The sequence below is a fragment of the Artibeus jamaicensis genome, unplaced genomic scaffold (assembly GCF_021234435.1).
Source record: "Artibeus jamaicensis isolate MK-2021 breed Jamaican fruit bat unplaced genomic scaffold, CSHL_Jam_final contig_233, whole genome shotgun sequence".
Classification (NCBI taxonomy): domain Eukaryota; kingdom Metazoa; phylum Chordata; class Mammalia; order Chiroptera; family Phyllostomidae; genus Artibeus; species Artibeus jamaicensis.
Window position 1 is genome coordinate 22,851,588 of NW_026521486.1, and position 17,237 is coordinate 22,868,824.

General features: G+C 37.6%; 1 protein-coding gene and 1 pseudogene across 1 annotated transcript in view; both read right to left on the reverse strand.

Annotated features, from left to right (window-relative positions):
- Positions 1–626: 626 nt before the first annotated feature.
- Positions 627–17,237, reverse strand: part of LOC119065752 (alpha-2-macroglobulin-like) — a 43,589-nt gene continuing 26,978 nt past the window's right edge. Inside the window, exons 21-36 of the mRNA XM_037167907.2 lie at positions 16,865–16,986; positions 16,413–16,464; positions 13,002–13,085; positions 12,573–12,749; positions 12,171–12,258; positions 11,214–11,370; positions 10,858–10,932; positions 10,044–10,224; positions 7,799–8,022; positions 5,965–6,183; positions 5,438–5,565; positions 3,421–3,511; positions 2,679–2,747; positions 1,684–1,786; positions 1,147–1,188; positions 627–811 (exon numbers count right to left, since the gene is read on the reverse strand). Coding sequence (XP_037023802.2) covers positions 795–811; positions 1,147–1,188; positions 1,684–1,786; positions 2,679–2,747; positions 3,421–3,511; positions 5,438–5,565; positions 5,965–6,183; positions 7,799–8,022; positions 10,044–10,224; positions 10,858–10,932; positions 11,214–11,370; positions 12,171–12,258; positions 12,573–12,749; positions 13,002–13,085; positions 16,413–16,464; positions 16,865–16,986 — 1,829 coding nt within the window. The 3' untranslated portion in view covers positions 627–794. The remainder of the gene's footprint in view (positions 812–1,146; positions 1,189–1,683; positions 1,787–2,678; positions 2,748–3,420; positions 3,512–5,437; positions 5,566–5,964; positions 6,184–7,798; positions 8,023–10,043; positions 10,225–10,857; positions 10,933–11,213; positions 11,371–12,170; positions 12,259–12,572; positions 12,750–13,001; positions 13,086–16,412; positions 16,465–16,864; positions 16,987–17,237) is intronic.
- Positions 3,518–5,431, reverse strand: LOC119065755 (40S ribosomal protein S15a-like; annotated as a pseudogene).

A 17,237-nucleotide genomic window follows, 5' to 3' on the forward strand; every position in this document is an offset into this window, starting at 1 on the left:
AATTTCTTTATTTCATGTTCTGTATTGATGCTTAATTGACATGGATTATGTTTATTCAGCTCTGAGACATGTCTTCTCAGAAAAAAGATGCTCCAGTGTAAAAGATACTCCACTTTGGGCTTTGAATACCACATATTTTCTTCTAAGAAAACTCTCTTCTGTATGTATCGCCCCTTTGACATTCTCAATCTATCATCCTTTATTGAATCTGAAACCCAAGGTTAACCGACTATATATATTAGTCAATGGTAGCTTTGGTTCTAACTGAGGACACACAATTCCCTATTTGGATCATGTCCCAGTTAATTATGCTGTGTCCCAATGTAACCAATTCCATTTTGTAGTTCATTACTTCCCTTTAGTGTGGAAAGTCTTTTGTAGTTCAGTCAGTCTTTCATTTTCCTATAAAATCCACTCTTTGACTTTTTTTAGGGTATTCCCATAACCAAACACATTTTACACACTTTTAGTACACAATTTAATCTTTTCTTCTTTTCCCTACAACTCCCACATGAAGCCCACTCAGAGCAACCTCACTGTAACATTTCCAGTTCTGAAGTCTCTCAGCCCTTGAGTGCTATGAAACTCTCTTTCAGGATTTTATTTCATGAACTCTGTTTCACATGGAAATGTTATAAGTGTTTATTGAATGGCTATGGATACAGTGATAGAAATCGACTAGAAAAAAAGGTTTATTCTTTAAGACTTTGGAGATACCAAAACTATTTTCTTCCATGGAGACCTGAGTTTGAGGATCAGGGGCTCCAGCAAATCAGTCATCATTGATGTCATCTTCAAGCGTTTCCTTGATCTGTGATAGTGGAAAGAATAGAAAATTAAGATGGACTTGGTTTCCTGAGCAGGGATGATTCCTTTTCTTAGATCTGGGTAGTACAGTGCACCTATGAAACCAATCAGTATAGTGGGAAACAAGATCCATTACTTATGATTATCAAATGAGCAATCCTGTGAACTTTCAGAGGTTTGATGGTGGCCCTCTGCAAACAAATGCATTTTTCTATAATAAGTTGCATTAGGAGCAAAATCATGCCTATGAAGTATATTGAGCTAGAATTTTATGGAGGAGGTTTGAGGGACAAGACAAAGGGGTTCCTACTGCATTAGGGAGGAGTGTGAATTGCTTACCTTTGCTGCAAGGAGCATTGTACTCAGCAATTGCAAATTCACCTGAATAAAAAGAAAATCACTGGGTGAAGTAAGAGGGCTAGCAAACATTTATGGGTCACAGAGCAGTCACAGGATATTGTGGGGAAAATTGTATTGTGTCAGAAACATCAGCATCATTCACTTGCTATATTGCTAGCTGCCTTATATTGCCAACTTTTCAAATATAGTTATGTATGTTTTCTTTTACCTTACACTTCTGAAGAACAGTCCAGTGTTGTGCTTATTTAAATCTAATATTAGATTAGTTGTATAGTTGATTTAGTTTAAGAAAAGGGCACTAAATATCCTATAGATGTTTCTTATTAGTTGATATATTTATACTATAGGCAGTTTCTACAATGTATGGAGAGAGGACAAAGAGAGGAGAATCAGACTTGATAGAAGCAAAATAAAGCTATGAGACCTGTTAATACAATAAATTGCCCCTACAGATTTCTGAAATCTAAATTTTTGTGATCAGGATTTAATTTTTATGTGCAAGTTGCTCACACTCACCTGTCTCATAGTAATCATAGACTTTCACTATGGCTGGTTTCAGATCTCTTACTGGGATATCTTGCTGAACTCTGAAGGACAAGCTCAGTGTCTGATTTGTCACCTAGAAAGCAAAAGGGAAATAAATGAGCTTTCTTGTCTTTTCTTGGAATGAGTTTTAAGTATTCATTTGCTTTTTGAGGAAAAAAAAACTGTTTACAAATCAACTAGCAGGGTCCTTAAATTTTTAGAGAGCTCCCAGAGTAAAAGAACCCCCCTAAAATTGCTTCTTTTTTTAAAAATTGCTTCTTAAATAACTAAAACAATTCATATACTCCCATTGAAGCTACTATATGACTTTGTTCATAGGGGTGAATGATATATGATTTTTATTGGTTGAATAGCTATGTTCATTTTTGAATTTCCAGAGATTTGGCGTAGTTTCATTTCTTTATCTTGTAGAAATACTTGTGTTGACTCAAAAAGTAATATAAAAGGTCAATCATTGTAGCCTTGTTTAAATTTCATAAAGTTATAAACTATGACATATTCATCAATCTCTAAAAGAATAAACTGTACTACAGCACATAACTATAAAATTACATTACCTTAATGGTAGACTGGTCTTACTACTTTATGACTTAAGTCCTTGTTGAGATTGACAGTACTTTCCCCTTTTATATTGTTGATGTTATTGATATAATAATTGACTAATCCCATGTTACTGTCTTATATTACTCATTGTCTTCAAGATAACTTGAGGACATAGTAAGCACATTTTGTGGAGAATTTCTTGCTGGTGGGGTCCTAGAAATATTCATACCCTGATATTATAATAAGCCATTTCTTTACATAGTCCTAGGTGAAACATATATGAAGAAGAAGAGGAGAACATTTATGGGGATTAATATTAGAATTCTCAAGTATTCAGCATGGAAGTAATGTCTCCAAAATGCCTTTCTTCACTTCTCAGATCCCCTCCTTGTTTTTCACAACTAGAGTGACAGGGCTCTCACCTTATCCAGGTAAATCAGAACGTGGCTGCTGCTGACTTCTGTCCGGCTCACGTCGTTGGAGCTTTCGAGCTGAAGAAAAGTAAGATGTTATGGATGGGAATGAACAGAAGGAAGCTCTGGGGAAGCCCAGAGGGAAGAACTTTATTGCCAAATTAAACCCGAGGGTCATGTTTATTCCAATATTTTTGGAACTAAAGGCAATAATGTGGTAAAATTAAAAATAAAAGGTAATTGGGATGCAGGGTTTAATATTAGTAAAAATCACGGCCTATGTGTACAGTTGATCTATTTGAAGAAAAGAGAACTAAATATTCTAAACTTGGGAGTTACCTCTATTTCAAGGTTTAATTCACATTTTATTCCTTAATAAAGGTGATTTTTTTTCTTCTTTTGCTTGCTCAAACTTAAAGCAATCTCATTTTGTCTGAACTTCTGTAATACTTATATCAATCTGTCGTCTTCATATTTTTTCACTGGTTCATATGTAGATGCTTTACTTTCAAGATAATGAAAGTAGGAACCTGCTGAGATTTTTTTCCCTAGTAGGCGTGGCTTCTAACAGTGTGTTATGCACATGGTGGGCACCAACAAAAACATGCTGTTATATTTCTGCATTTGGGGAAAGTACCTCAGTCTTTCACAGAGGCCCATTTAATAAGATTATAATATTTACATTTACTTAGTTTGGAGATATATAAAACGGCAAACAAAATAGGGAATCCTCAGCTCATAATAAACCTACCATTTTCACTGTTGGTTTCAGGGGAAAGAAGCCAGAGACCATCTTTACATCAACAATCGCCATGTTGGAGGCAGGACGCTTCCCAGTGTAGCTGAAGATCCAGGGAAAAAAGGGAGAATTGGGGTTTTGTTATTAAATAGTCTTTAAAAAAATTTTTCTACAGTAAGCACTCAGCAGCCCTGAAGGGTACATGGGAATTTTCCTAAGTATCCTACCCAAGTGGTTCAGAAAACTGGCTCTGTGTTAGATCCTTCAGGGACCCTGTTAAAGCCACAGAGAGCAGGCCTACTTTAGATGTGACGAATTAGAATTTCACATGTGTGGACTCTGTTGATGTGTGTTTCATGAAAGCCCTACAAATGATGCATAACTGTGCATGAGACCTCTCCTCTATGTCAGCTCTTTGTTACATGTACATTATCTTAACTTTTTTCCTCAATACTGTCTCCAACCAGGTTATAATATTCTTGGGAACAGATACTTTTTTTGTCCATTGAGGCATTTTGTTTCCATGTATGTATTATATCCCTACAAACAGAATCCCAGGGTTTTCCTGCCTGTGTGTGTTCGTCTTCCTTCTTCACGGTCCATGATGCTCACTGAGGTTGTCAGTGTAACGAAACCAAAGTGATGGGATGGAAGCAGGTTGTTCTGCCACTTTTCCGGATCTTTGAATTGCACATCAGATCTGGGGCTGATTACTCCACACTTGTTTATCCTGCCTGGGCAGTTCACAACAATTTTTCCTATCTGTCCATGTATCCATGCTTCATAATCATAGTTAGAAATCAGACAATGACTTTGGAGCACAGCCTAGTAAGAACCTGGCATTTGCCTCTCTTTTCAGCATTGTTGATACTCAGAGAGTATCAGCCAGGACATTCATGCACACCATTATGGTGGCACGAAAAGATGGTGGGAAAATAGACATAGTTTTTGTAAGTCCTATAGCTATTTGAATATTGTGGTATATATATATATATTTTCCTAAGCTGATTTTTGGGCATATAAATCTGATATTTAATTATTGCCAGTAGAAATTGTAACTAAAGAATTTAGTTAGATTCTAACTAAAGCATTCTGATTTAACTAAAGCCTTCTATTTATGTGTTTCAAGAATTCCTCATCTCACTTTCCTTCCCTTGCTGCTTGAAGACTGGCCACCATCGTGAAGGACACAATATCCAGATCAACATTTTACTTCAGCGGAAACAAATGGTCACTGACACCCCGCACCCTGGGAAGGCAAACACTACCTAAGACAGAAATTCAGGTAAAACTAGCCAAAATGTGTCACCAGATGTCATCTTTGTCCTTGGACTCAGAACCCATTTGCGTGGTGGCAAAACAACTGGCTTTGGCGTGATTGATTTATGATTCCTTGAATTGCACAAAGAAAAATGAACCCAAACACAGACCTGTGAGACATGGCCTGCATGAGGAGAAGACCTCGTGAGACAGAGAAAGGAATGCAAGACCAGGACAAAGAAAGTCAGGGGGAAATGACAAGGCCAATGTTGCCACTTGGCTGGAGATTGGACAACAGAAGGAGTGAGGTCATCGGTGACTTGATCTGTGGTGATTATGCAGATTTTTCATGAGAGGATTCACAAACTGAGAACTTTAAAAAAAATGAAAAAAGTTCCTCATCCCTGTTCTGGATAGGGCGAGAATAATATAGTATTTCATTATAGTAGAATAAAATTAGGATGAATCATTTCATTGTACTGAAATCAGAAATTCAGATCAAAAGCAAGGGGGATGTTCTTTCTTTAGTTATTATTGAGGGAAATTAATAACCTTTAGATACTGAGGTGTGACAATAATAGATTCTGGATGTAAGGGATGTAGAATATAAACCTCATCACAGAAATCCTGTAATAACGTGAGAACACACCACTTTTTTGATAAATGTAGTGCAAACATTTGCCACTTCGGTGCTCTGCTTAGTGAGGAGGTCCAGGAGAAGACTGGTTGTTATACTCAGAATTAAGTGACTCGGTTAAGCCAGTCTTACCTGACGTTCAGTGAGATCTGGAAGCTGGTGTGGGCTCGACGTCCATCGCAAGTTTGGGGCAGAGTCTGCACCTCCAAAGCAAATGGGAATTCTTCTCTTTCTGGGAGAATGTTGTATTTCAAGGATGTCTGTGGAAGATCAAAGACAAAAATCTTGTTTCTCCCTTCCCTGGTATTTCTCCCAACTTCCTCAACTCTTTTTGGTTTGTTCCATCATTTCCTGAATTAGGACTTTTCAGTGAGAATGGTTATTTTTTAAAGATATTTTATTTATTTGTTTTTAGAGAGAGGGGAAGGGCAAGAGAAAGAAAAGGAGAGAAACATTCATATATGAGAGAAACATCAAAGGGTTGCCTCTCACATGCTCCCTACTTGTAACCTGGCCCACAACCCAGGCATGTGCCCTGACCAGGAATCGAACTGGCAACCTTTCGTTTGCAAGCTGGCACTGAATCCACTGAGCCACACCAGCCAGGGTGAGAATGGCTACTGTTGACCCTCTGCCCTCTTCTGCCCCGAGAGTCTCACCTGCAGGTAGACACACCCTTCTCCTGTAGCCGTCACGCTGTATTCTCCAGGCACCTCTGGCAACGAGATCTGCTGTAGTAGCAAGCGGTTGTTGTTGTCTACTTGGAAATCTGTGGAAAACGTCCCTGAAGATTGGAGGGTTACTTGTACAGCCTTCCCAGTCCTGGTAAAAGTGGCGGCTCCATATTTAGACAAAGCATGGAGAGCCACCACTGTGTCCTGAGAGAGACAAGTGAGAGAACCTCTTAAGTGTGATAAAGCTTTGAGGCCTCAGAGGCCCATGTTAGTGGCCACCGAGGGGCTTTGAGTTCCTATTTTGTATTTTCCTCACTTCTTAAATATTGGAGTTCTAATTTCAATACTGGTTATAATCCTTAAATAGATGATAGCGCTGTAGCATTCACACATCTGCCTTGGGCTGTAGGCCCTAAAGCTTGTTTTATTTCCCAGAAAATTGGTCCTTTTCTCTGTATAAATATACATGGGATATAAATGTAGAAGATATATGTGAATGGGAATCATTTATTGGCAATAGCTGTTTGCCTGATATATATATTATATAGTATAAATGTATTATAAATATTATAATATTATAAAGCTTAGAAATATTATAAAGCTTAGAAATATTATAAAGCTTAGTTAGAACTGTGCATTTTTCTTTTGGATGATTCCTAAGTATTAATTACTTTGCATGTTAAAATCTAGATGATCTATATAATATAATTTGCTTTTCACTTTCAATATACATATTGAGAAAAAGAATGAAAACAAGTTCAGCTGCCACTCCGAAAGCACTTGAGCACTGCACAGCTGTGGTCACACCTGCCACCACCCAGCCAAAGGTCAGCCAGGCTCTCGCCCTCAAATTAAATTCTGCTCTGCTGTGGAGGTCAGTGCCCTGAAAGAGCCCAGTGTTTTTTGCAGCCATGGTCAGGGTCATGTTTCGGCTTCCCCAAAGAAAATAATGATTAACAGTAATTATAATGATCTCCTTGGTATGTTGACATTTTTATTTGTCTTTTCCTTTTTTACTGGAAGTTTAAATTCACCTATTTATGCTCCTACTTTCAATTCTCATCAACACTGAATGTGTATGACATCCTTTATATATCATATTTATAAGAAATGAATACTAACTATTCTAACAACAGTGTTCAGTTTTTTTCATTCATATGGAGAAACAAAACATCAAGTACAACGAGGAAAGGATGGAACGCCATTTTTTCACAGGGGTATAGGCTAACACCTAAACTCCCTGAAGATAAACTCCACATATTGATGAATTTTTTAGGTATAAAATTCATACCTAAAGTTAGGCTCAGGAGGTTGGATCAACAAAGATACTTCTTTATGCTTCCATGAATAATTAGACAGAAGAAGCATAAAATGTATCTGTTACGGAATAAACCAGTTAAAGGAGACCTAAGAATGAAGGAATTTTCAGGGAGAGATTATTGGGTTTTGAGTAGTATTCCTGGGAATATTTGGAAAGAACCTCCTATAACTTCCAAAAGATTGACAGATCTTTAAATTCATTCTGCTATGGCTATTGAGAGAGGTGTCCCGTTATTGCTGTAGGGGGCAGAGTTGTTACTGGGAAGAAGGCACTGTGATAATAACACAGGAATGGGCACAGAATTTCTGGCCTTTTCTTTGTAGCTCTCTTTGACTTTTATTTTTCTTTATTTCTCACTCTCCCTGAATTCTAATAATATTTTCCTCATTTCAAGTTATTCTCACCTTTATGTTTTATTCTCGGGTATGTTTTTCTCTTGTTCGAACCTTCTTATATCTAAAGGTGAAGTAAGAGGTTCTGGGAAACTATTGTACTAACCTGAGTGGAGGAGAAGCCCCCCTGAGAGTTCTGTTGCTTCGTGATCCACTTTACAATTTGGGATGCAGAAGTCAGCTCCTCCGAGGTCGGGGCAGGGCTGGCCAGGAGGTGAGCGAGGAGCACGTAGGATGTCAGCTCCACCTCAGCGGAGGGGGCCTGGGGCTGGTAAAAATACTGCACCGGTGCCCGAGGTTTCTGAGGTCGTGCCCAGTGAACAGAATTATCTGGGGTGAGAAAGACAGATTTATAAGTGACTACATATTCACACTTAATTTAAGGGGAAAGTACCTAAGCCAGAGCTGAAATGAGGGCGGCATTCCTATGATACCCTCTTGAACTTTATCGAAATGATTTTCTTCTCTGTAAACATGACCATGGCTTGTTTCAGCCAGGTTAAGGAAGAAGATGTTGCTGGAGTCAGAGAGCCCACAGCCACCTCACTTTTCAAACGGCTGCTATTGCTGGGTTGGTGACAGAGCAAAAGATCAGGGTAACTGCTCCCACTGGTGGTCATGCTTTCTTATTTCTGACATTCCCCAGACCTATTCTGAGGTTTGTTAAGTTTTTTATAAAGCCTGCCTTTGCACGGGTTTCCAACCTGGGCTACGAGCGCCCCAGGATGGTGACGAATGTGGCCCAACACAAAACCATGAGTTTATTTTAAACTTTTTTTTTCCCCACTAGTTTTCATTAGTGTTTGTGTATTTAATGTGTGGCCCAAGACAACTTTTCTTCTGGTGTGGCCCAGAGACGCTGAAACGTTGGACACCCCTGCTGGAGGCTTCCTGTGAAGATTACAGATCCCTTAAGATAATGGAGTTCATGCTCATTAGGTTGGAAAAAAATGGAGTGATTCTTAAAATACCAAATATTGACAAGGGTGTGAAATAATGGGAACCTGTTTAACTGCTGTGGGAAATAAACTTCTCTTTGGAAGGCAATATGGCAATATCCAACAGGGGGAAGGTGTGCTTAGCCTACCATTCAGCAATGACGCTTCTCAAAGTATGACTTCGAGAAACTCACATGCGTGCTCAAGGAGACATGTATGTGGTCACTGCAGCATTGCCCTGTTATAGCGACAAGGAAGAAACAATATCCACAAGGAGAGACTCTTCAGATAAATTATGACCTTTTGCATATGGTAATATATTATGTGGCAGAGAGAATTAATTAACTAGAGTTACAGGCACCCATATAGGGGACTTCTGGTGGCATAATGCTGAACTTCAGAAAAACGAAAGACAAACAGATAAGAAAAGAAGATGCAGAAATTCTCAAAAGTATGATGCTGCTTTATCTAAAGATTAAAAATGTAAGAAATTGGAATATTATTTAGGGATACAAATACAGTAAAAATATTAAAGAACTCAACAGAAATTGTGATGACAAATTCAGGATAATGACTCCCTTTGGTAGTGGGAGTGGTACACAGGGAATTTTTCCTACAATGGTAATATTTTATTTCTTAGTTGGGAAGGGAGGTATAAAGATGTTTGCTAATTATTCTTTACACAATTTTATGTATCTGAAATATTTTCCAGTGCACTTTTAAGAATAAATCATTAACGGCACTGTCAAGGGAGAAAGGCAGAATGTTTCATTGGATCTCTTATTATTGTTTGCATTTTATTTCTCTTTTTCTTGGACCCCTGCCTTCCACATAGACTATTGTTTACATAGAAGTATTGTGTGAATATGAAAAGATTTGTCAACATCACCTGTATTGTAAAATGAGCGTATAACACCAGAATTTTTTCATGGGGTTACTTTCTTCAACCCTTCCTTATATTTAAGATGATATGATGCATCAGGTAAGGGTTCTGTATCTATTAAGAACTGATATCTTAGTCTTAGTAGCTCGTACTTTTATAGCACCTACTATGTGCCATATACTCTAGCCACCGCTTTACATGTATTGTCTCATTTCACTCTGACAACAAAACCCTACGAGGTATTATCCCCATTTTACTGATGAAGGGACTGAAACACAGGTGAAATGACTAGCTCAGGGGCACATAGGCAGCGTGTTTTGGAGCTGGTGTCCTGAGGCCAACCTTCTCACTACCACAGTATACTGCCTCTTATCTTTTGACATGCGACTTGACTGAGAAATGTTAGTGTATAATGATATAGACATGAGAGGGGAGAAGAAAGGGATCACAGGAGGTAGGCATAGGGGATTTTTGCAATAGTAGTGTTTGGTACGGAGAATGTGGGATGGGGGTTTCAGGTTTGCTCTCACCTTCCTTCACTGCTTCCTCATTAAGTGACCTGAGTACTTCGCTCCTTTTTTCCTGGTTACCTGCCAGGGAAAAAGCATAGGCCAACAGTGCCTTGGTATAGACATGGCTTCCCTGGCGTCCTTGCTTTGCTGAATTCCAGGCTGACTCCAGGCAGAACAGGGCATTGCGGACAACAGGGTGCTGTGAAAGGTGAACAAGAAGGGAACCGAGTTACGTGAACAGGAGGCTAGCATTCCCAGGTGAACACACAGATTGCAGCTCAGGAGATAAAAAAGGATTTCAAATGCATTTGTCCATCTATTCTCATCCTTATAGAGAGAATAGTATTTTTTATCTCTTATTCTCAGACTTATGAGGCAGGAATATAAGCCATATCTTTAGAATTCACTATGTGTGTGGGTCTTTGGGGGGTTGCTGTCAGGGAATCAATAGCTTAGGAGCATCACCAGAAAAGTCTAAGGGGTGTCCAACAAGTGGCCCATGGACCACATGTGGCTCAGGATGGCTACGAATGAGGCCCAACGCAAAATCGTAAATTTACTTAAAACATTATGAGACTTTTTTTGTGATTACATGTTGCAATGCATTTAATGTGTGGCCCAAGAAAACTCTTCTTCCAGTGTGGCCCAGAGATACCAAAGGTTGGACACCCCTGGCAATGGATTGACCAAATTCTTTATTAATCTGGGAAGCACTGCATTGCATAGAAGGAAAGCTGACACTTGGCTTCAGTAGAGTGACATTTCAGACTGGAGGTCAGTAGTTTCATTGCGCCTGGAATTATGCTTCAGCAGAGAAGGAGGTGGTACCTACAGTGATGGGAAGAGGAATCTCCAGAAGGGCAATGGTGATGTACGCAGACAGGGTCTCTTCATCTTCTACTCCACCCTGCAGATGTGAGTGTGAGAGAGATTTGAGCAGTTTTACTTCGGAGAAGGCTCCCAATCAGCTCTTTGTTTTTTGCGGTTTCATGGAATATATCCTCACTTCTACTCATCCCCAGGGGCAAATGATCACAATCAACCTAAATGCCATCCCCTCTTTCTTGGTGCTATCCAGGTTTTATTTTTGTTCTGATACTTTCCCTAAACAACTTCTTCACTGTTACCTCCTCTCCTCACCCTCATACACACCATAATCAAAGAATCAAAGCTCTGAGAACACTTCACCTTAATGGCATTGTTGAGCAGTGACCCCGAACTTCTGAAACAGCCATTGTCCTTCTGCTTATGGGACAGCCAGGTGAGGGCTTCTGTAATGTGTGCTTCATCAACGAAGATGTAAGTTCGAGCCTGGGCAAAAGTCTTCAGTACAAAGGCGGTGAGCCTGAGGGTGGAAGAAGGGATGATGGTATTTGTGCTGTCCCATCATTGGTTTTACAAGCACGTTGCAGCCATAGGCTTCACAGGACACTTCTTACATTGATATAAATCACCTGACAGGAATTCTTGTGTACGTACAGCTCTCATCTCCTTTGGACTATTGGATTAATTTGCTAGAGCTAAAATTTCCTGGTGGACTCACTTCCTCTTTGCTACAAAGAGTCTAAGTACTTCTACTATTACTTGAAATAATTATTTAAGTTTTAAAATCTTTCTTCTCTGTACAGATTTCCTCTGGTAGATGGAAGAATCTCCTCACACAGCTGTTACATGCAACAATACCCTTTAATATTGGATTGCCTTGGAGATTTTAAAACTGTTTCATATTATTGGGCCCTCTCACGTCTTTCCTCCCATTGGTGAATTCTCAGTTAAATTGAATATGCTCTAAAAACATAATATAATCTGAAGTGAACATAGTTTATCTAGAAGTTATATGATATGTTCATTGGCCATATCATTAAAATGCTCATGGTAATGGGAGTTATTTTAGTAAAAAAAATAGTCATTTTAGAAAGAAGACCTTGATGTACCATTAACAGTATGAATTTTGGGAATAAGTATACCATACATGTATTTGGACCTTAGCTTTTCTGACTGTTAACTTTGTGTATGTATCTAGTATAACCAATTATAAGTTTAATAATATGCATCTGTTAGGGTTATGGTAAATGTAATTATGATAATACATGTAAATGAGCTGGTACAAAAAAATAGGAGCTCAAAAAACTCTCTTTCTGTTACCAGGTGTTGCCTGCAGTCCTGCCATGTTTCTCCCCAAAGGTGCTGTAGGAACCATCGTAGTGCTTGTAGTTCAGTTGTCTCTGGTAACCTGGGATGGAAGGTTAATGAAACAGCATGAAAGGTCCTATATGCTGCAGCCAGAGAAATACTGAAATGCTTTGGTTTCTCTTGTGATATTTCCTAAATTATGCTTTCATACGTTGGAAGGTTCTGAGTCCTAAATATTTTATTGGAGGTTGGATGCTGGGTAGTTACCGTAAAATTAACTGTCTTATCATAAGAACAATCATAGTATGGCAAGCTAATGTATAATAGTATTGATAAGTAACGCAAGCTTATTGGGAAATCCAATCTATTGTTAAAGTAACACTGAAGTTTTCACTCACTCAGTCGATCACCCACCAGTATTGAGGTAGCCAATGGCCTTGGACTTGAGCTCTGGAGTCAGTTGCTGTGTTTCATTTAGATAATTCAGAACATAGATGTTAGGAGCGAAGAGGACCATATTCTGTTCTCCACATCCATAGGGCATTTGGAGGAGATTTTGTGTGTTTCTCATGGCAGAAGCTAATATGTCTCCTAGGGAGTGGGAGAGATTATAACCTATCAGAATCGTTAAGAAGAGATAAATTATTAGCTGAGGTAAAGAAATGAGGATTTTTAGGAAAGGTAAGTCTTCCAGGGACAGAAGTATGTTTGGAATCAATAAATAAGCCTTAAAAGGGAGAGAAGAAAGAAATTTCAATTACAGTTGTTATTTTGAGAAAGTATTTATGGAAAAACATAGTAGAAACTGTCAGTACAGCGTAGTCTATGGGGCTAGAGACTCACCCAAAACTGAGAAGGAGGCTCGGGCAGATTCTTCTACCACATTTGGTGGCACCTTCAGAGATAATTGATCAGGCACCTCAGCACCTAGAGAAAAAAACAAAGCAGCCACAGTTAAAATTATTTCTGCTATATACCTTCCTGAAGATGGCTAAGACCAAGAAGTCAGAATTATGCCTCATACTTAAATTTCTGAAAAGTTGTCTCAATAGTCCAGATTTTTATATCTTAAATGTGTATGAACAGGATTCGAAGATTTCTTGAACTTCTCCTTCCCCAACCATTTTGTTCTCCCTATGCGTAAAGTTTCAGTCCAAAAGTCTACACATTTTCAAGCGCCCCTGATATCATCGTACAGCTAACGTGAGATGATTATCACAAGGTGATATATTTAATGCTCATCCCCGACCTCCTTACTCAACGGTTGTGTGAAAAAAACATCTTATGTATACAGAAGCAAAATAAAAATATCCCACAAGTTCCTATATTCTACAATACATGCTGTCTTAACTTCTATCAAATTTCACCAAATATGAAGATAGTATTTTTATGGAGACTCTAGATATGTGGGTGAAGAAGAATAGTGTTGTCTCATTGAAAATTAATAAAATAATTGCTGCCAATAAGCATACATTTATTGCCATTTTAATGCTTATGAATTATATGAAGAAAAGAGAAATGTTATATTTATCTTCATGCTAATCTGTTGCTCATTAAATTAATATGACTTTTGTCAAAGGGTACAAAGTTTTGGTTATGCCGGATGAGTAAGTTCTAGAGATGTACTGCACAGCATAGTGCCTGCAGTTAACGATATTGCATTTTGTACTTAAACTTTTGCTAATAGGATAGATTTTATACTTAATATAAGGTATTGTAAAAAATAATAAATAGAGAGTGGGAGGAAACTTTTGGACATGCTGGTTAGGCTTATGGTATAGATTATGGTATATATATAAGTCTCCAAACTCATTAAGTTGTATACATTAATTCTGTATGTTTTTAAATTATATTAATCACATATGGTTATGTAATTAAATTTAAATTCAATCATTTAATTAAATATATAATATAATTATGTATTAAATGCCATATTTTGCTGTGTATAATGTGCACTTTTTTGCCCAAGTTTTTGAGGGAAAAATAAGGATGCACGTTATACATGGGAAGTACCTGAAATACCTTGTATCTGTTCTTGTGTTTTGTAATCATTTGTTACATAAAATTTCTTGTACCATACTATGTTCAAAAATAAATACTAAAGTTCCTTTATAACACAAAAAACAAGCATCTAAATATAACTAAGTAAATAATTGAATTAAAAAATTAACACAAAAGATTTTTTCCTGAAAGTTTGGGCCAACAACATGGATGTGCATTATATGTGGGAGTGTGTTATACACAGTGAAATATGGTACATACATGGTTATACTAATTATGAATATATTATTCATATATCAAATATGTCTATTACCCTCCAAAACACATTGCTGTAAGGAAACAGATGCCATAAATAAAGTAAAAAGACAAATTACCAACTGAAAGGAAATATTTGGTAAGATATTCAATAGATAAAGACTTAGTGTCGTATAGTTGAATCAGAGAAAAGACCGACTCCTCCAACATGAAGGGTCAAGGATATAAAAACAATTCATAAATATGAACAAATAAATTCACCCTCATTGTGACTAGAGGAATATGTTAAAACATCAATATATTGTTTCATCCAAATATTTGGTTAAAATGAAAACTTTTATGGTAACATGATGGTGATCATCATAGGGAATGTAAAGTGGTAGAAATATAAATTTAGGTAATAAAAAGAGAGAATGTTTTAATTCCATTAAAACTAAGAATATACATACACTGCCTTTTAACAGGAAAGCCACAGTTTGGTATCAGCTTTAGGTGTACTTGTGTGCACACACAAGGGGTGCCTGAGAAATCAGGCAGAACTGTGATACTGACAGTGTGGAATTAAAGGGAACTTGGAGGAATTACATAGACTTACAATTTAACATGGGAAACCCTTCAAGACCAGTTGATGAGTTAAAAACAGGGAGTTATAGAAAGAAACTTATGAACCTCATGCCATATACATAAATCATAACACACAAATTCATCTATACATTAGGTCACAGAAGTGTTGAATAAGAATATAAGGGCATGATACTGGCCTGTAAAAGGAAGTTCTGTTTTGTTTTACTTTCAAAGGAGAATGCATTTCTGTATCACATAGGTAATTAAAGTTAATTCTAATAAAACTGCCAGATGATTAGCTCTGACACACAAGAGATAAATCAAAACAAAGAACTCAGAATTGGAGGAGAAACCATGATAAAAGGCTTTGGTGATAACACTAAGTTCACTTAAATGTAGAAAGAAAACTAAACAACCGGGCAGTTATGTGTTTGAAATGCTTTATGCATTTGAAGTCTTGACAATATAAAAATGACATTGGACAGAAATTGGTAGATAGACAAAGAAAGGCCAGAAGCACATATAGGATGTTGTTTTGACATTGGTTTGAGGTAAGAACACATTGTGTTGATAAATTTCTTAGTGTGCTAAATTTCTATAAAAGTTTCTCTTTAGACTAAAAAATTCTTCAGCAAGGTAAAGTTGTATCTTTTACTGTAAGCTTCTTCAGTCCCTGGCAAATGACTGAGAGAGCATTAGGTACAGGCTTGGCATCAAACAAATACTGACATGACAGTAACAGTATAGGCTGCAACAGCTTTTGGTTTGGGGAAATAGCATGGTCCCATTATCAAATGCTGTTGGCTCTGCATGTATAAGGGACTTATACATGGACAAGCCAAAGCGGGGTAGGATCAAGGGTTGGAGGTGGGGATGTCTGGGGTTGAGGTGGAAATGGAGACAACTGTACTTGAACAAGAGTGAGAGAGAGAGAGAGAGAGAGAGAGTGAGAGAAGTGAGAAAGGTTCTTAGTTTTCTCCAAGAAAGAAAATTAACTATAGTGAGAGCGGGTCAATAAAAAAAAAACATACTGTAGGTTCTGAAAAACTCAGTGGTGGGGTAACCTGAATTTAGGATCCATATATTGTATTACTAAGTATTAAAGGAAATATCCCATTGGCAATATTCTGATTCCACCCACTTTTTACCTATAACCACATCATACATAACTGGTCAGAAAGACATTTTGGTGGTTGCACAGATGCTGTAACAGAAAAAAGATTCATAATGGATGAGCTAGGGGTATTCTCCTGATCAAATTACCTGGCCTCGCTAAGACCAGTTTTCTCATTTGCCAAATGAGGACCATCAAGTTCTTTGAGTCTTATTGGCCTTAGAGGGTTATGTGTAGATATAACATATAAAATTCTTTGATTTTCATATGTTACCCAAACTTTAGTCAATGTTATTTTAATTATTAAGGCTGATTCTTACCTGATGGGCAAAGCAGGGAGTTGAATGTTATTTCCTTCTCTAGTCCTTCAGGCTTTGTGTGGAAAAAAAGAAAAGTCAGAGGTGAGAACAGATTCACTTGCAGAAAAATTGTATTGATAGAGTAACCCCAAACTTCTTGACAGTAAACAGAAGTGGAACTGATTTCTCAAATGTATTATATAAATAAACTTTATAAGTAAAACAAATATGAAGGAGAAAGGTTGATAGATGAAAAAGTGAGGAAAAAATGAGAAAATAAATTAAGAGAAAAAAGAGATGGAAAGACAGAGATAGAGACATGTACAGATATCTATATTTATAAAATAAGATTATGAAAGATCTTATGATCATATATTATTTAGCCCGTCTTACCTAACAGTTACAACCTTAACTGGATTCACTGCTGTTTTTATGAACACATTGCGACCTACCAGATGGGTAGGCTTACTCACTTCAACCAAAAGGGGCTTGATGATTTTGTCTCTCATTGCATATGTAGGGATCACAGCCATCTCAGACCCACACGGTTCTTGGCTCTCCACTGCCTCTGCACTCATGGTGAAATTCACACTCCCTAAAAAAACAGGTCAGTAGAGATGAGCACCATCTTCCCTTTCTTCCATACCCTTAAACTCCAAGATTGATAAATGTTCTGTACCCCCCCTTTCTTGGGTTATATAAAAACACAAGACCAGAAATGGAAAGTGGCATAAATTAGAGAATAATGACACTGAGTATCCAAGGTGGTAAGGAGATGAGGGAAATAGGAACATCCTTCTAGACACCCTAAAATAAGAAACAAAGCAAACCACTCTACTATCTGGG